We start from the raw sequence: 20438 nt of genomic DNA, 5'->3' as shown, positions 1-20438 counted from the left end.
GCATTTCTGTGGTCCGCTCTCCCACCAGTTCCGCTCTTCGCTTTTCTTCTTCTATGATGTCATACCAGCGCTCTAGGAATGTCGGGAAATGTATTTTGTAGGCCGCGAGAGCTACCAAAAACGCATGCGCGGAAGCTAACGAAGCCGCCATTTTGGACGGAGGCGATTTGAAGTTGTGTTTGGGTTCCGGTTTGCTTTGGTTTGGGACGCGTAGCCGTCCCCGCTTGACCCCCGCGGAATGCTTGGCGAGCGAGTAGCCGATTTGTTTTGAGGTTAGTCTGCAGATGCGGATAGAAAGTCTCTTTGGGAAGAGCGAGGCCGAGGCAAGGGCCGCCAGGAAGCCTCTGAATTGCACAGCCCGAGGGAGAAGAACTGGGGTGGGGGGGTGGTCAGAGGCTTGTTTTCTGTGTGACGCGTGTTTACGCAGAGGATATATCCGCCCGCTTTGCCCAGCCTGGGCCTCTTGAACTACAGCTCCCGTTGCTCTTAGCTGTAAGGGCAGTCGCTTTGCCGTGAGGGATGGGACTTGTAGTCCAGTGGGAGAAAGTGGAGGCAAGCCCTTCATTGGGGCTGTGCTTTTGTACCTGAGCTGTCACTCTTCGCATGAGGAGGTGTAGGATTGACATGCCTCCCTCCCCAGTGATGTTGGGGCACCTGATGCGTAAAAACAAGGGGCAGTACAGATAGCTGTGGCCACAGTTGTCCCGCGGGCAGATCATTTGGAGGGGCTGACCTCCCAAAATCCGGATCATGAGTCTTAAGTAGCACATGGGACCTTTTAGAAAAGGGCAAGGCTAAATAAAACGGTATGACTTGGGATCTTAATTCTGAAGTGGCAAGCGCTTACTTTATTTTGTAGATGGCTGTTGTGTGTTTTCAAAATAAGCTCTAACCATTTTGTTGTTCTTTGGCCTCAATTTCTTCACAACTTTTTTTTTTTCCCCAAAGCAATGCAAAATGCCTAAACAATATGTTTTACCCTTAGGTTCCTTTTCACAATCTCTCACTAATGTTACAGTAACATTTACATAGAAGAAAAATAGGTTGGCTACAATGGGTGCATCCTCAGTTCGTCTTGTTTAGCTTCAATCATTGCATGAGTAATGTGTGGTCACAATATGAAACTTACTTGATATAATACTTTATATTTTATTGTTTTTAAGATGCTTCATGCTGCGTATAAGTCAAGATACTTTGAAAATCAAGATGTCTCAGTAGCTGAGCCCTCTTCTAAAAGGATGAAATCTACAGAAGAGCCGTATGGTAAATCCTATGATGAATTACAAAGACTTCATGAGGAAATACATATAAAAAAAACCCATTCTGGCTTTATTCCATTGTCGCTACCTGATGATGATGGTGAAGAGGAGAAGAAAAGAGGGAGAGAGAGAAATGCAGAAGCATTAAACTCATTTAACCAACTACCTCCTGGGCAAATACCAAGTTCAACAAATCTTTCACATTTAGTAAACAAAACTAAAATTAAAGGAAATGAATATTCTTCTGTTACTGACAACAGCAAAGTAGCTCAAAATGGAGATAACAACAATTTCATTAGTGAACATAAAAATAAAGGGAAAATGGAACTGTACAGCACAAGCAAGGCATTTATTGGACCCATTTATAAAAGTGAAAGTAATTGTGAACAAAGGCAAAGGTATATTGAAAACAACTGCCCAAAGAGATCAAATACTATTACTGGTAGAAAGTCTCAGAAAGAAATAGTGCAAGCTATCTCCTGTGATACACCAAAAATAGAAGATGAATTGTCACAATTCTACAAGGAGATTGATCAGCTTGAAAGTAATGAATATTGTCCAGATACTTATTTACAGGAGACAGAAGCAAATTTACCTTATCCACGTCTGGACTGTAGTAAATCAAATCAAGTAATGCATGTAAAATCTCAAGAATGGTCTCATAAGAGTAATGAGGAACAATATTTTTATAATGAATCAAATTGCTATAGAACTGGCAAAGACATTTGTGACCCAGATGGTCACAGAACTGGCATGGAACAAAGTGAACATGGAAGAGATGCATGGGAAACCGAACAACCATGTAATAAACAAAATTTTAGATTCTGTAATGATTTTGTACCTCAGTTTAGGGATAGTGGTCCACAGACCCATCCATTTGTAATACCTTACAATCCACCACATCCATTTACTGCTCACTTCAATTTTCAAAAAACTAATTCTTTATCACGTTGTTCAGATAGCTTCAATTCTTCAAATACAGAATTTAAAGAAAATAATATGAACACTTCAGAATGTGGTCAAAGTAATCCATACAGTAATCACTCTAATATTCATAGTATGCATACAATCAGAAATGAATGTAGTGTACCCGATGGATATATCTTTAATGGTTTCTGTGAAACTCAAGCAAATTGGAAAAACAGTAAAGCTCACAATTTTGATGAGTCAAATAATGTTCTCCAACAGCATCCTCAGGACAAATTATATGAGTTTAAAAAGCGGCTTTTAATATTAAGAGGACTTCCAGGCTCTGGAAAGACAACCTTATCTCAGTAAGTGAATCATGAATTTATTTTAAGAATAAAATGCAAGTAATTTATGTCATAGATTTCCTCTTCTATACTGCTGCTTCCTTTTAATCTCTTCGCCCTCTACTTATTCCCTCTATCTCTAGATCGAAGTCAGGACTTTTTAAATGGTTGGCCAATGGTCTTAAATCATTCATCAAAATGTACTATTTAATTTATTGTTTAAGCTCAAATATCAATCCAAGTATTAACATTTTAGAAACAAAAACACCTTATTTTGACTATTTGAAGATTATGAGCTTTGAACAATTTCAGATCAGTTAGTTCATTTGTATTTCTTTTTTTTGTTTAAAATGAAAAAAGAGTATATGGGAGCATAAGCAAATAGATGGCCAAAAAATTAAAAGGTAAAGGCTGGGTAATTCCCCTTCAAGAAAGCAAAATTTAAAGCTGTTGAAATTATAGTTTTCAGATAACTGGTGTTAGTATTAGGTTTACATAATTTTTAACTCCCAGCTAAGAAAATTGGCCTTTAGACATACAGTGACTGGATTCCACAAAAGGCCTTTCTGAATCTTATCTGTAAATCATGTTTTCTTATTAGACTACATTTTAATGATTATTTCTTTCATTAGAATATTCTGTAAAATTTGGGAAATAATTTCAATTAAGATAGCTATAAATATGTTTTAATATAATTAGCATACATTCTTTTAATGGTATGTTTAGGGAAATAGGTCAAAGCATTTTTGTTGAAATGAACTGAGCTAGAACAATTTTTAGCTTTGTCTGCATGAGACATGTATTTATCTGAATTTAAACAATTAATGTACATTGGCTGTTTATTGGTTATTGTTATGCAGCCTTTTTAAAAAAAAATGCTTGGATAAAAGGATGAAAAGTTAGATTTGGGAACTGTCGTAGTCCTAAGATGTCTGTCAAAAATGTATTGGAAATGTTTTACTAAAAATTCAGTGTAAGGTTTTGTGTTTTTCCAAACCAACATTTGGTTATGTGGTAATAGACTTCCTTTTTATTCCTTTGACAGTATTCTCCTTGGTCAGAGTTGTAATGGCATTGTATTCAGTACTGATGATTACTTCCATCAGATCAATGGATGTTGGGACTATAATGTTTCTCAGCTTGGTGCTGCTCATGAGTGGAATCAAAATCGAGGTGTGAAAATATTAAGATATGTCAATGTAGAAACATTTACAATGAAATATGTACTTAAATTAGTATTATAAATGTGAGAATTTGTAACATATTCATTGGTATATGCAATAATATCCCCATAAACAATAGGGAGTTTGAATTTTTACCATGGTTCCTTACTATTTTTCTCTTTTATGGGATGTTTTGGTAAATGGAAACTGTCTTGTGCCTATCTTCTCTATAGGTACAGACAAATCTAAAATGTTAAATGTAAAGGCAAACCAAGTTAAGCTTACTACTCTTTTTTTGCAGATTGTACTTTCTCAACATGACCTATATTTTTCTATGTGAACAACCACTTGACCATTCATTTATAAATTCAGATTTGGGGCATCTTTGGATATTAATGGGAAAGGTGAGGCAGTGTAGATTATAACATTATACAAAAAATGTAATGGCTATCAAAACATTTTGCTAGATCTTATGAAATTAGAAAATGTTTATGGTATTAAGTACAGCCCTCAGAACTTAAGAAGAGCTAAATCAAGCCAGTGACTAGACTAGTCTAGCATTCTGTGCTAGTGCATGATCAATCGGAGATATTTAAACAAAAACAGGGAGATGATAGGCCTCTTCAACTTTTATTCTCTTAGGAGGTTTTCAAAAGATTAATTATTTTAGTTGCCATTTATTTAATTCTTATGTGTTGCAGCAAAAGAAGCAATGGATTTAGGAAGATCCCCAATTATTATAGACAACACAAATACACAAGCCTGGGAAATGAAGCCTTATGTGAAAGCGGTAAATAAAGCAGCCACTTTTAATGGAGATTCACTTTTCTATCTTAATATATAAATCTAATTTCTGTAAATGTATTAATCATTTTTGTCATACATTTCATCATATGTTCACTAAGTCTTATGATCTATATAAATCTCAATAAAACTTAAAACTTTTACTGGAATAAATATGTTAAATATGCTGAAATTGAAATACAATCTTATACATGTTCTCTTAAAAGAAATCCCATTATACAAAATATGACATTTCCAATTTGGTATATACAGGGTTGCAGATGTTCAGAAAAACTATTATTTGATGTTCCTTTTATAACTGTAGTTCTTGTTGCTTAGGCTCTAGAAAAAGGCTACCATGTGGAATTCCATGAACCAGATACATGGTGGAAGTTTAATCCTGAAGAACTAGAAAAGTAAGACTTAAATTATACTTCACTCATTTGAAAAAAAAATGTACGAGACTTCCATCTAATACACTCATTTCCATTATTGTCCTTAAATATGAAACTTGAAACTTTTGAAAACTTTTGTATAAACTTAAAATTATCTTTGTCCCTGCTCCAAGACAAATTTCTTTTCTAGGCTTTGTGAAATAGAACCGCACACTCTGCTTTCACTTGGATATTTTATTAATTTTTAATTATGCTGATGCTTGTAATTAAGTAAGGTGGATGAGTTCAGTTACAGTGACAACAGCAACAATGGATGCATATTTGGAAATTAGGAACAGATCGTGGGAGAGAAAATTTGTCTAGGTGATCTCTAAGAGTCAACATCAATTTCTTGGTATAAAGTCTTATAACTACAGTTTGCTTTTACATGCATGGAGTTGCATTCACAATCTCCTTTTGTTATTCAGTTGTCCTGATCCACAAATTCCCTAGGACTTGCAGGCTACATACAAGTCTTATCAGTGACTTGCCCCAGAGTACTATTTATAGTACTATATTCAAGTACTATAAATCCAATATATCAGTAGTACCCTCTGCCAGGATACTTGGCAGCATTTAAATAAAGGAAATGAAGAAATATATCAGTGTAACAATAAAATAAATAAATTCAAGAAACTATGTAGCAGCAGCCTATAACAAAAAATGCTAAGTTTATGTCCCTCTTGATCTCTTCATTTTGTCTACTTGCAAAAATCCTTGTTGGTACCTGCCTGTCTCTGATACTTATAAACATGCAGGAAGTTGGGAGGTTCTAATAAATTTGTTTTAGATGAGAAACATCTACAATTAAGCTATATATTTAAGATGGACACAATGCTACTACTGACATCTTTTACGTTCAAAATCACTGCTCAATTGCTATTTTTCCATTTAAATATATATTAGTCCTTGCAATTTTTTTTTGAAGAACACAAACTGAAGGTATTCTAGATGGTATTCCAAGATGGTCAGATTTTTATTTGTTTAAATTATTTCTTTTATAGGAGGAATAAACATGGGGTCAATCGTGAGAAGATTGTGCAAATGCTGGAAAGATATGAATATCAAATCTCAATGCCCATTGTCATGAATTCAGTGCTTCCTTTTCATAAAACTTCACAAAGACCATATTTACAAAGAAGACAGAGGTGGGGAGACTCTTCAGTCTCTTGGAATACTTTTAATGTATCACATAAGCGAGGATACATTTAAGGTCAAATTTCTTTATCAGTAATAGCTTGCCATTTATAAACAATTAGTAGAGTTAAATCTATTGAAAAGACTTAATTTCTTGATCTGTTTTAAATATGCAGTTAATTTCTTTTGTGACTAAAATAGGTTTAATGCAGATTAAATATCTTGGAATTATTTATAAAAATGTAAATGTTTAATATTAAAATGTAAAATACTTTCACATTTTATATTTGTACTAATCTTGATTTTATTGAAACTTGCGATAATCACTTATTTTTAGTGCAACATTTTACTTATACCGCAAACTGCTGAGCAGTTTCTTTTTCTCAATAGAATATCATGGATTTTTAATAAACAAATAACAATAGGGTAACTTTTAATATAGGATTTACATTTGAACAATTTTTTTTGCTTTTAGTAGCATTTCAAGTTCTGCCTATCTATTGGCCACAGTTATGTTATTCTGAAGCTTATCAATCAAACATTGATATTCGACTGAAGTTCTTAGGTTTCCATTTTCTGATCTGTACAGAATTTTATCTGTGCAAGTTGTAAGTTGTGGCTTTGAATATCAGCATGCAGCATGTGATTTGTATTCTTACAAATCAGTTCTCACATAGAACTTTTTATCAAATACTAAATCCACACGATTATGGTATGTTAAATGTTTGCCTTTTGATATGGGTACTTAGTTTTCTTAAAAAAGAATTAATACATTCAAATATGTTGAAAAAGTGAAACTGACATTAGTTACACCATATTACATTTGTTTATGATATGATATATACCATATCCACTTCATGGTATGTTTGTGGCTGAATTCACAAAAAGTCTTTGTGCTAATGCCATGTAATAAATTGAATGCCTCTTTTCTTTTTGCATGATTTTGTATGGCTTCAGCAATCCAGTCTCAATGGAATTTATTTCTCCATGGGAACCTTTGGAAGTTAAAGAGTAGCATGCCCTGTAGAAAAAGTTCCTACAGGCTATTGGTAGAACTATTGGTGAAAATAATTTGACTTTCATGACTAGATTTTTAAAGTAAACGTACTCAGGGCCTAATATCCATGCTCAGTGATGAAATCTGAAAAAGTAAAGACATTCATTAAAGCAGCAGCCTGAAATACAATTTAAACGTACTCTTCCATAATATTTCTAGATAATCAAATTATTAATGGGAACATTCACTTCATCTCATGCTTAGGCTAACATGTTGTTTATGAATCTACTGACTCAACATTACAGAAAACATTTACTTAATTGTATGATTTTGTATGAAAACTTCAACCTTCACCAGGATATCCACATAATGGAATAATGGTTCCATTATACTTTGCCCTTTGACAGTGAATTCAAACGTAGGATAGATTGATTGTTCTACACCCACAGAACTCTTATGACAACCTCACCCTCGGGTCTGTGAGCTCAAACTTCCAAATGTTCACTAAGGATCATATTGGCTGGGAAGGAAAATGAAATCAACACATCTCTAGGGCACCCAGGTTGAGGAAAGTTACCTCATAATACGGATGGAATATTTACTAGTCAAAATACTGTAATTAAGGTTTTTTTTTCCAACAGTAATATTTGAAAACTCCAAATCTCTTTAACTCCATGGTAATAGCTACTAATATTATCTACTGAAGTGCAGTTTTGATCAATTATTTTTCCCTACAACTCTACTTTTTCTATTTTTTAATCATTTATTATAACTTTATACAAACATACAAACTTGACTTTCTTTTCTTGTTTTTCTTTTTCTTTTTCTTTTTTAAATGATAAACACATAGAGGGTTGAAGAATCGTGCAAATGGGACTCAAAGTCCAGATGGAATTCTGGATATTTATTAATTTTTGTGTGTCCTAATCTTTAATGTATTGAAAAACATGCATGTAAATATTACTAACTAGAAATAATTAAAAGATATTTTGGATAATTTACTGCTTAATTCGTTTGCTCCATTGCCATTTCCTTTCTTTAAGTGGAAGAGGTTCTTGTAAAAATTAAGTTCAGTAAGTTTAATATATTAGACTTCGCATTTAACAATATGTGCTTATAACTGTTAATGGTGCACCACCAGTATTTCGCAAGTTAATAATACATAATACATATTTTGTCATTAGTAATATGAGAATATTGCTTTTGTTCATCTCAGCATAATTATGTAGATGATCATGATATGCAGAAAACTAGGGAGATAACTTTGAGGCAAAGGTTCAGGAACGATTACCTAAACAAAAAGGCCCAAAGCATTCCTCGGCTAAAAAGGAGATAATATTAAGAAGAAACTCTCTTGACTCATTGAGGAGCAAGGGGAGGAGAAACTCTTATCAAACTTGCAAGATTCTGTTGCTATAGTAATAGTCTATCTCAATAAAATGCAGCTCTAGTATTACTGTATTTTCTGATCTGGTCTACCACAAAAGCCTCATATGATATGGAGGTGGCTTTTCCTTTCAGAAGTAGACATTATTTGTCCCCAATTTTGTACCTTATAGCAGACAACGAGCTCCACTTTTTCCTACTTTTATATTAATCATCATCTTGTTGCCGCAAAATTGAAAAATAAGCATATGGACAAGTAAGGCAAGTCTTCACCTTTATGTTAGTTTGAACAGATTGAATTCCAGCTTTAAAAAAAAAAAGAATCAGTAGGAAAACAAAAAATTATACATCCCAGGGCATACAGTATGAGAGGTTGGGGAAACTCACAAGGCACAGTTTGGTTTTCAATACTACTTATACTACTTAACAAAACTACTATGATTGTTAGGTGTTTGGGGACTGGGTATCATCAATATGCTGATGACATTTGAGTTCTTCTCTATAACATCAGAAATAGAAGAAAGTTATGATTTGAAACTGGTGCATTTAGGAAATAGAGGAGGGCCAATAAATTGAGGTTGAATCTTGCAAGACCTTGTGAGGAATTACCGGATATGGGAGTTAAGAACTTGCCTGTTTGCCCTCATTTAAGAAGCACATAGCTTGGTAGTCTATCTAGAGTCATGGTAATCAGTTATGGCACAATAGCCTATGATTCTGGGGTGCTTGTAATTTTAGTTGTATAACAGATCCTGGTGGATTACTGCAATGTTCTATGTGTGGTACTATCACTGATTTTATTACAGAAGTAACCACTAATTTATTCAGTGGAATAGCCTAAATAATTTACAGTAGACTCCAATTAGTTACTGAGATACGTTAAAGGTTTTACTTTTGACATAAACTATTTGAAAGCACATACAGTATCTGACAGACGTAGTCCAGGAAGATCTTCCTGCATGTGCTAAAAGCAAACAGTATCTTGCAGTTATTTTACAGGTGGCTCCTCCCTGCAAATTTGTGAGGATCTATTGTTACACTTTTTTATACCTGTTGATAATTTGGCATTTCTTCCAATATTTAATTGATTGAATGTTGTATTGTTATTTTTGTTTTCCTTCTTTTTATAATTGCTACTTTTATATTGTTTTAGTTTAGTGGCTGTATTATGGAATCCAAATTGCTTTATCATAAGCTGCTTTTAAGATTCACAGTATGGAAAAAACAATATGTACATGTTTTTAATACTATGCACTTAATTTATTTCCAGTATTTGTATCCTAATCCTACAAGTAACAAATATATATATGTTTGAAATTTGAAATACTATTAATTAATGCAATTAAGGTTTAATGTATTTTAAAGTTAAACCTACCTTTATTTCAATCTTGCCTATCTAAAGTATGTATACAGATAGTCCTTGAAATAATGGAGCTTGGCCATTATATGTTCATGTGATGATGGCCTTAAGAGAAACATTGATCCTCCCATCCCTGCTCCCTCCAGTGAATCATTAAACAAATATGTAGGTCATTAAGTGAAGCACTAATGGGTGCCTTAGACGTGAGGGAGGTCCTGGGTGGATTAGCACAGACATAGCCCACCCCCCCTGCCCCAGCTCTCCAAAGGTCACCCCACCCCATGAGATACTCTGTGTGCCGTTTCCCACTCCTTGGGTTCTTATACTGTAGGCCTTTTCCCAGTCCCACCAGGGGAAGAAGTGCCTAAGTGAAAACTTTGAAGGACCGTCCTCTTCCCCCTCTCCATATACTTTTACAAGATAAACCAAATGGCTAGCATTTCCAATACCATCTTGTACCCCAGCAGCAAAGGAGGAGGGACAGCATGTATGAAGTTGGTGACTTCTAGGAATTAAAAAAAGGCTGTCCCGAATGTGCATTGGGAAAATTGAGGTGCGCAAAAAAGATGGGAGGGAAGGCAATATGGAGGGAACATGCATAGCTCCTGTTTGGCTTCCTGCACAGCCAAGCTATTTGCAAATTGAGGGTGGGCATGCATGCATCCAATTATGCTTTTGTAAAAGCAAATGCACACTAATGTTTTAGCAACATTATGTTTTTAGCCTGAATTCAAAGACTACCTATAATTTAGAAATTGAATAGTGTAGAAACTTTAAAAATGAAACATTAAAAAAGAAATAAAACAGAACAATAGATAAAATAACAAATTATAAAAGAATCAAATCTTTTTTAAAATGTGGAATTGTGGGCAGATCTCCTAAGGCAGGAAAAAGCCATTTTTAATTTTTATTCATTTTTGTTGTGGGGAGGGGACTTTGTCTTTTTTTTAAATCAGCTCCTAGGACAGGGGTGTCAAACTGGTGGCCTGCAGCCAGATGTGTATCACACAGGCCCACCCCTGCTCCATGAAAAAAACGTCTCGAAACGTCACGTGATGCAGCAAATTTGATACAGGTGTTCTAGGAGATGATTGATTGGGGGGGGGTCCTGATCTGAAAAATAGACAATGCCAAGATACATTTTGGAAGCAGAAATCAAATGAAATTATGACAGTAAATAAAGCAAACGTAAGTGATTGTAGATAATAATTTATATAACAGTGATTAAAATGATCAAGGTATGTCCCCTACCAGTTAAATATGATTTTTATTAACTGTGATTATGCAGTCCTATACATGCTCATTCAGAACTAAATCCCATGGTATTTATTAAAAGGAGGTTAATTTCTCTATAAATTTACAATATAAATATTAAGCCTTAATATTGCCAATACCCGCCACATGTCTTAGATTTTGAGCAGAGTGAGAGAAAATGCAATTAACATATGTGGAAGAATAAGGTGCTAAGAACCACCCCTCTTCCTACTACCATGAAGATCATAAATAGAAAATGCTAGTTTTGAATTACTTCCCACACACAAAGAGAAAAATAGTAGATAAGGAAGAACAGTTCTAAATTTATTTCCAACCTATGCCCCACTGGGTCATCATTTCAGAGATATTTGCTTACCTAAAAAGAGAAACAGAATGACCAAAGGTGGGCAAAGAAGCAATGGGATCAGGAGCGACTTCCTGCTGGCTTCCCCATTGAGTTTCCTTGAGGGAATCTGGCAGGAACATGAGAGATCTTCCTTTCCCTATCCTATCCTACCCAACAAGCAGGTAAGTGGCTTCAGTTTGGTGGGGGAGTGGGTAATTACAAGACAGAATGTTGAAAACGAAGAGCATGTAACTGCAGCAGCAGTCCAGCACTGCGTGACCCGACAAAAGGGCATACGACTAAACCGCGCCGCTGACGTCATCAACGCGGCGACAACAGCCAGCGCGGAGAAAGAAGGGCGCTTTAAATAGCACGTCGAAAGAAAGCCGATTTAACTTAAGGTAAGGGTTAGCTTTAGGGTTAGGTTTAGGGTTAGGTTAAGGGTTAGCTTTAGGGTTAGGTTAAGGGTTAGGGTTAGGGTTAGGGGTTAAGTTTAGGTTTAGAGTTTACAGCGTGCTTCTGTCTCCGCGCTGTTGTCGCCGTGTTGATGTCAGCGACGCGGTTTAGTCGGGCACGGTTTTGTTGTTCACCCTTTTGTCGGTGAACCCAGCACTGCAACAGCAGCCACAACTTTTTAAATATTTCATTCCCTCAGCAGTCTTGGGTCTCAGAGTTCGGACACATTTTGCAAATTAGTCCATCTGTGGTCTCTTGATTTAAAAATTGTTGCTCTACGATACACTGTTTCATCTAGTTTAAACATGATAGAGTTTGGATCAATCTATTTGGTATATATTTTCATATGACTGCAAATAGACGTGGGTTTATTCATGTGGCAGTGAACAGCTGGTTAGAATCTTGCTGAGGGAGGGAGGGGGGAGAAGAGACAGAGAGAGAGAGAGAGAGAGAAACTGTGTGTGATAGTTTAGCACATTAGTATCAAACTCAAGGCCTGGGGACCAGATATCTTCCAAACACAACACTGTACAAGAAAATTACTGGCAAGGAGGTTCTGAGGGTCACGAACAAATCTTCACATTAATTAAACAAATTGTTTGCTGCAAACTCCACTCCCCTTTCGCTCCTCTTTATTCCCTGTGGGAGGGGCCATTCACTGTCTATCTGTGCCTTTACTTCGGAGTCAGCCCTTGTTCCTTAATTGTTCCCTTCTCCTTCTCTGCACATGCACACATCGGGAACAGGCTCCAGTTATTCTTCTGCCCCACTGATCTCTGACTCTGAATGCAGCTGATAACTGTTGGACAGACCTGGCCCCATCCATGCCTCTGACACAGAGCACTCATCAGACTCCAGGACAGGCCCATGTTCCTCCCCAACCTCCTCACTGTTTGAGTCTGCTACCAGCTCCGCTGGCCACTGGCGAACAACAACAATCCAGCCCGCAGGGTGCTTAGATCCGGCCTGCAGGGCCACCCTGGAAACAGTGAAGGACCGGCCCGCGATGTCTCTGACAGTGAAAACAGAGCACAGGAGTGCTATGTGCACTCCTCCCAAGTTCCATTTTCACTGGTAGAGGGTTGCAGGAGGCCATCGCACCCGAAAACGGAGCTCGGGAGCCTGTTTTCACTGGTGGAGCACTTGGGCCACCATAGGAGTCCCCAACACGAGTGATGTCAAGCTGGCCATGCCCACCCCAGCCTCTCAAGGTCAAACACAACACCCTCAATGAAATTGAGTTTTGACACCTCTGATTTAGCATATATACTGTAGCTTTTTACAGTGTATAAGAATGTCCTACTCTGACAAATTTGCAATCAAAAATCTGTCACAGGAAATCAAGTATAGAAGTCACAGTGGGAATAAATACAGAATTTATACTTAATTGACCAAAGGAAATTAGGTACTGCTAGGTGAGACCTAATGCCACTCTGTTTCAACATTTCTGTTCCATAGTGTCCATGCATAAGTTCATTTATGGAATTCTATATGAATGGATGCATAAATTAGCCAGTTGATATCAACTAACTTATTTTATGTACTTTGTTCTTCATTTAGGGATTATCCATAAACAATTTGAGAATGAGATGAGGTGAGGTCAAATAGTATTAATAAAAATATGACATGTTTAGATGAAAATGATGACCACACTTTCTGGTTTAAACCAACATCCTCCCAGTATCTTTTCAGGGCAAAACGTCATTTCAAAATGCGACATGAGTAAAACTATGAAATAATGTAAACAATGTAAATTAACCATGTTTTTCTCCAGACAGAAGTACACTTTAATGTAAATGATATTCTATGGATTTCAGTAGAACTTAAAGATATGGAAGAGTTTCATATTTCAGTTAAAAGCAGATTGGAGCAGTTTGGTCTTTGATTCCTATTTTTAAAATACTCGTTTTACACACTACATACTATAGGCATCTTGTAACAGTTCCATGATGAAACCATAATCAGAGAGGATATTTTCTTATGTCTATATTACATATAGTTGTCTATATTACAACTGGAATACATTTTTGTACTATTATTTTCTGGTTAGAAATTCCTTCTCGTAGCAAAAAAAATATGATAGGAATGTCTCATGCTGGTGAACATATCATGCAAAGACATGTTCTGTTTTTAAGCTTGATTATCAGTACATTCTGCTCTTATCTAAGATTTAAGTACAAAATATTTTCTGACAACTTTTGAATATTTAGAAAAAGGTTATGAATCTTTTGATGTGATTAAAGCTGGATCATTCCATTTCTGTCTTAAGGGAATGCTTCATGGCTTATAATTATTCGTCATTATGTGTATGCCTGCATTAAGAGCATCCTTAATAATTTGTTCATATTTAGTTCTTTATTCTATTTAGGGAACTGGTTGTAAAGAGGAAACACAGATTACACAAGATAAAACAAAAAAAGAAACGAAGGAAGAACAGAAAAATAAAAAATACTGTTATTACATCAGTGGACATAAAATCAGATGGACACTTAATTCCAAGTGATGGGGATTCATCACAAAGTGAGCAAGAAAATTCAGAAGACAATGAACAAACAGAATTAGTGTCTGGCCATCCAGATGAAGCTAAAATTGATAGTGAGAATGGCTCAATGAAATATAATCACTTACAACTTTCTGAATTGCAAAAAAAGGAATTCCTTGATTCTGTTGTGGTAAATTCAATGTCTTTAAAGAAGTCACTTAAAGCAGATATTACTGAAAATGCGTCACTATCAATTACTCTAAATGAAAATATAGCTGGCCAATTATCCAATTGTCATTTATCAAATGGGATCAAAAGCATGTCACTTGCAGAAAGTGACAGTAAAACTTTAGATCATAATAAAAATTCATTTCAACAATCAGATCGAAATGATGCAAGAAAAAATATTGTATTGACTGATAAAGAAAACAAAAATACATCTGCTGAAAACTTGGTCCAAGGAAACCAAATGTTAAGCAATGAAGAGGAAACAACTCTTCCACATCCACATGGAACGTCAAAAAGTAATGAAATGAATTCCTGGGCTTTCTTTTCCTTTGATTTGGTTGATGAACAATTTCAGACAAAGACAGAGAAAAATGAATCCTGTTTGACTTGGCCAAAGGATGTATCTAAAATGTTTCAGCAAAGACCAAAAAAGGTCAAAAGGCCTAAGAAGATGCTTTCAGATACAATAACAGAAATAACCGATCATAATTCTAGCAAAGAATTAGTGAAAGAAAACACTAGAAGACGACTGCATGAAAATAACGATACAACAAATAGCTCTTTGTCATTATTGCTGATGGAAAATAAGCTATATGAGAATGATAGTGAATTTGTGAGAGAAAGTGGAAAGGAAGCCAGTTTCACAACGGATGAATGTATATTAGCTTTACCAAAGAAAAAAGAGAAATATAAAAGAATCTTCAAATTGGCCCCAAACTTTGATTTACCACGGCATATTCTTCCTAAAAATAATCAGAAAGTGCTAAACAATATAGATACAGTAACAGAGAAAGAAGACATTTCAAATGAAAAAATGATAAGAAAGAACAAACAATGCTGTAAACTTCAAGCATCCAATTACAATGCAGTAGCTGAATTTTCTGATTTTGATGTGGAAGTTCCCTTACACAATGGTTCCAATCAACTTGCAGACGAATCTGTGAATATTTTAACAAAAGACTCTGATATTGCAATTCATGAATGTACTTCTGATTCCTGTAAAGCTCCCTCATCAAGTGAACAAGAATTGTTTGAATGTGATGAAACAATAGAAATTAAAGAAAAGAAAAAGATATATCCAGATATTTCAACTACTCAGCCAGATATTTTGCATTCAGTTAAACTAATTACTGAATGCCTTACAAACACTATGGCTGAACCTTTTGAAAATATGGAAGTGATTAATGAAAGTGAACAAAAAATAAATTCTCAGATCAAAGATATTCAAGATTCCCCATATACAAAATCCAGAAATTTGGAGCTTCCTTTATCACTAAGAGTTGTACTTCAACTAGTAGAACTTTTCGGTTCTCCAGGAGTTCCATTAGGTAATTATTAGCTAAAATAAAGTTGAGAAAAATGTAGAATTTCATATAGTTGAAGTTTAAAAAATAATTTAGTAGTTTAAACTTTACCGTGCATTTTTAGCATTCATTGCCTTTTTATATAGAAGTTAATTTTATTTCTTATTTGGGGGGTAAAATGCCAGGTTCTAAAAACTGAAAATTCCATTTTGATGTTAATGATCAGGATATACCTTCATGAACTAAGAGTATCCTCATAAAAATCATGTGCTTAATTTTTAGATTTCAGGCTTGCCAATTTTCAATTTAAATTATTTTCTGTCTATTTAATTATCTTACGTGTTTTTTATCATGGCCAGTAAATGGGCACATCAATTCCACATTTGCTTAAGCAATGCCTTAGTTTTTGGTTTTCAAACAATTAGTTCAAGGGAGAAGATTGATATTTTAAAAATATTCCAGCCCTCAATGCCTTTTCTCTTTGAAAATGTTTTATAGATATGGTAGGATTGTTCAAACTATTCTGGGAGTGTTTTGCTTATAGGAACAATGTCAACATCACTACAATAAATAATTTTCACAGTCTTGTTGATATTCCTTATTCTGGTCACATGATCTACTATTTAAATTGTCACCACACTGACAATAGGTTGATTTTGCAACTTAGTAATACTAGAACTTTTAAATGAGACCCTCTAGATATTTTTCCCCATTAGCTTTACAAAGGATCCTACACAATATCACCTCTAGCTTATTAATCTTTTTATAATAACATGTAAATTCTATGACTCACCTTATGTCACGTTGCTTCAACATATAGACTGTGAAAATTAACTAATTGTGTTGAATGAATCTTTGGCTTCTATTTTAAAATTGAATTTAGTACAACTGGATCAACTGCTCCTTGGCTGAAAAGAGAGTGTGAATAATTGATAAAGGTGAAAACACCTACTGGTGCTATTACCACTGAGATGCCATCTTGCAGTTGCCTAAGTCAACTTTCTTGATCCAGTGAGCAGCAACATTCAAAATCACAGCTGAGCTCCAGTCTAGCTGTTGGCCATTCTCTCTGCCAACAATCCCCATTTTAAATCTTAAGAAACAGTTCCTAAATGAGTTCATTATTTCATCCAAAGTGAAACGGCAATAGCAGCAACTGATCTCTAATAGCAACTGAGCCAAGACCATGATCACCATTAATGCAACACCATTCTTGCTATTGAGGTGAATTGCGGTTGATTGCTCTTTTCAATCTATTACCTAAGATGAAAGGGCTCATAGAGCCTTAAAAGCCAATTATCTCTGTCCAAATAAAACTGCCAGAAGAACTCCAACTGTTCGTTTTAGAATGGAATATGTTGCCCACTGGTGACTTCCAAAAAATCTAAACAAAAAAAAATCACACAGTTGGCTTGCTACTATTCCCAATCCAAGTGTGGAAAGCCCCATGAAGAATGCATCTTTTTTCACTCTCTCCTTTGTCTAAATCTATCAATAACTGTTAAATTTATATATACCTTTCTCATCCAAGTTGTCTTTCCCCTATTGTTTTGTAAAACCCATTTAGATATTATGGTTCCCAATTGTTCATAATTTTTCTAATTTTTTTCTTTAATTATACCTTTTCCTTACTGCACTACTGTATATCTGTTGCAGTAAATTTAGTATGTAGTGATGATGTGATAAAGGACAAACCATAGTTCAGAGACTGGATTCAGTCTGTTTTGAGTTGTTAAGTGAATCTGGCTTCCCCATTGACTTCGCTTGTCAGTAGATTGCAAAATGTGATCACGTGACCCCAGGACACTGCAACTGTCATAAATATGAAACAGTTGACAAGCATCTGAATTTTGATCACATGATCATGGGGATGCTGCAAAGATTGGAACTATGAAAAACGGTCATAAGTCACATTTTTCAGTGCTGTTGTAATTTAGGGTGGTCACTAAATGAACTGTTGTAAATTGAGGACTACCTGTATTTCATATTTGACTGTTGCAATTATATTGTAGCAAACATTTTCTATCCTGGATTACATACCTTCATTTAATGCCGTTCCAAAGCATCAGTATATAAACTAATAACCAATTTCAATAGACAATAAATGAAGTCACTCTACATATTTTATTTTCATTGCTCTCAATGTAATATCTCAAATAATTAAAAAGAGCTTTTCAGTTTTCATTTCATTCAGCACGAGACCCAATTTTAAGTTAATAAACCTTAAGTAAAAAAGTGATATGTGGAAGTGTGAATCAAGCTTTAATAGCTCAGTTATCTTGCACATTTAATGTATGCCATTAATTGTAGCATCATAATTAAATAACTACTGTGCCCTTAGGCTTGATTTGCAATCAAATGACTGTCACACCTATGTAATGTAAACTTTCAATGAGTAGATTAGAAACACTGTGTGTGATCTTGTTTTGTAGATATTTTATTGCCAGATGATTATGTAGTTCCTCTTCACTGGGAAATATCAAAGGAGATCTATCTACAGTGGAAGACATCTGTGGAGGTATGGCCATTACTCCCCTGCATAGTATAGAAAATAATTGATGGATGTTAATCATCTTAAATTATACCTAATAATTTATGCAAAGATACACAGCAGTTAGTAGACAATAGCAATAGCACTTAGACTTATATACCACTTCATAGTGCTTTACAGTCCTCTTTAAGCGGTTTACAGAGTCAGCATATTGCCCCCAACAATCTGGTTCCTCATTTTACTCACCTCGGAAGGATGGAAGGATGAGTCAACCTTGAGTTGGTCAGGATCACAGGAATCTACATGCCTGGCAATGTGAGCAAAGTTGGCCTGTAATACTGCATTATAACCACTGTGCCACCACAGCTCACGGCAAAATGGATGTGATGTTGGAATAAGCACTGTTTGTTCCTTTTGTGAGGTCCTATTTTGCTAAAGAATTCCCCCCCCTCCCCTGTGGACAGAAGAAATATAAGATGAATATTGCATTTTCCTTTATATTTTATTACAGAAGAAACAGGAAAATAACCAATTGAAAGAAAGTTCCTTGCTTGGTGAGTACAATTTTGTGACTTTTTACCTGATTTATAACCAGGAGGAAAATATTTGTTATAATACAACATTATAATAAGATTAAAGTGCCGATACTGCACCAATGTGTAGTAAGCAAGCAAACATAGATTGATGCTGGGAATTTGGAACTGGGAACCCTGTCCTCCTCCTTCTGGCGAAAGATCCTGACAAGCACAGAAACAAAGACATGTAAAATCCTTACGCTGTTTTATATTGTTTCTTTATCTGTAGTTGCTGCAGCTGGTGTCCAGCGTTCAAATAAGGATAGTCAAGAAAGAAAATCTTCAGAGATAAACCCAGAAATGCCTTTGGAAAAACCATCATTGCTCTGAAAAGTTGTTTGAAGCTACATAATCCAAGTAATAATGCTAGCCTCTCTGAAATTTTATTTGAAAACAATCAACCTTTTTTGCAGAAAGGTAATTTCTTCCTATGGTTTGATTCTGTTGGCTCAATGCTTTGAACCATTCTGAATATGGAATTCATAGACTGGACTCCCATAGGGTGAATATGGTTGCTTCTGGTTTTGCTGTAGTCTCATTGAGGTGAACTTTGCATTATAAAAGAAATGTCAGGGGATGAAGAAAAAAAGAAAAGGAAAGAAATGGTTTGTTTTAGAATATTCCCAAGAGTAAAAAGTGGCTTTACCAAGAGAAGATCAATATTATTACTGTGGCAGTAGTAATATATTTTTTAAAAGCCATAATTGCTGAAGATGTGTGTTATTTAATATTGTTGACTACCCATAGTTGAGTGTGAAAATCTTCTAGCACTCTTACCACTCTGTTTTAAATTGTAAGTTCTTGCATTACTTTAAAAGAGTCTTATTAACACTATATCAATATTTTTATTTATGATCAGAGCATAACATTTGGCTACAAGCTATGCTATTCTGTGTAAAGCAGATGCAAAATATCGAATTATCCAGAACGAAAGGTTATTTAACAAAACTACCATTATAATAATGTGGAGAAATGAATTAACTGCTAAGTAAAAAAAATAGCTAAATTTTGTGTGCAACTGAAACATAATATTATACATAAGCCCCAGTAAAATATGAATTTTATTTAATTGCAATTGTTAATACCAGCATATGAATTATAGTTTGAGTGGATGAGAAAGTTGTAAAATTTTAATACTTAGGTTTGATCTTTCACTAGATGATGATGGTTATTATTATTATATTACAGAATGTGCTTGCTTTTTGGCTTTCCCTTGGGTGGATTAACAACCATCTAGAATAAAAGTAAACCACAAGAATCAGCAAAAGTACAAAGCATCAAACTTTTTGAATCCCTATCAGAGTCACCTGCTGCTTTTGAATTTCATTTACAAATAAAACTGTGAAGCATGATTGTCATTATTAAAAGGACAAAGTGAAATAATGTGGTTTCAACTGTTTAAGTCATGTAGGTAGGACTCCCCCCACAAAAATTAAGGGATATAATGTCATAGATTTGGAAAGCATTTGCAGGCCTTCAAGTCCATTCTCCAGATGAAAGTCATATCTGGCCTAAGATCTATCCAGCATC

General features: G+C 35.0%; 1 protein-coding gene across 3 annotated transcripts; it reads left to right on the top strand.

The window, feature by feature from the left end:
• Positions 1-139: 139 nt before the first annotated feature.
• Positions 140-20260, top strand: LOC106550256 (NEDD4 binding protein 2 like 2). 3 transcript variants are annotated; one of them, XR_015697466.1, is made up of 11 exons: positions 140-272; positions 1164-2533; positions 3558-3685; positions 4377-4465; positions 4798-4874; positions 5897-6040; positions 14197-15866; positions 18275-18360; positions 18845-18887; positions 19138-19325; positions 20097-20260. XR_015697466.1 is itself a non-coding variant. In XM_087721287.1 (10 exons), exons 2-10 carry the CDS (start codon positions 1164-1166, stop codon positions 19236-19238), a joined length of 3699 nt encoding a protein of 1232 aa, XP_087577413.1. In that variant the 5' UTR covers positions 140-272; the 3' UTR covers positions 19239-20260. The 3 variants fall into 3 exon arrangements, 2 of the variants coding, with proteins under 2 accessions (XP_087577413.1, XP_013923602.2); XM_087721287.1 differs by having other exon boundaries at positions 19147-20260; XM_014068127.2 differs by having other exon boundaries at positions 19138-20260.
• The last annotated feature ends 178 nt before the right edge of the window (positions 20261-20438 follow it).

Source organism: Thamnophis sirtalis, unplaced genomic scaffold (genome assembly GCF_051295495.1).
Source record: "Thamnophis sirtalis isolate CommonGarterSnake01/CBP01778 unplaced genomic scaffold, rThaSir2_p1.2 scaffold_8, whole genome shotgun sequence".
NCBI classification, from domain to species: domain Eukaryota; kingdom Metazoa; phylum Chordata; class Lepidosauria; order Squamata; family Natricidae; genus Thamnophis; species Thamnophis sirtalis.
The sequence above is the reverse complement of the archived record's forward strand: the minus strand, read 5'-3'. Positions and strand labels throughout refer to the sequence as shown.

Excerpts from the sequence above, each read along its gene's own strand:
- LOC106550256 (XM_014068127.2), top strand. The coding sequence starts at position 1,164 with ATGCTTCATGCTGCGTATAAGTCAAGATACTTTGAAAATCAAGATGTC. Across the intron at positions 4,875-5,896 it reads AATCCTGAAGAACTAGAAAA|GAGGAATAAACATGGGGTCA; the intron begins GTAAGACTTAAA and ends TTTCTTTTATAG. Across the intron at positions 18,361-18,844 it reads AGTGGAAGACATCTGTGGAG|AAGAAACAGGAAAATAACCA; the intron begins GTATGGCCATTA and ends ATTTTATTACAG.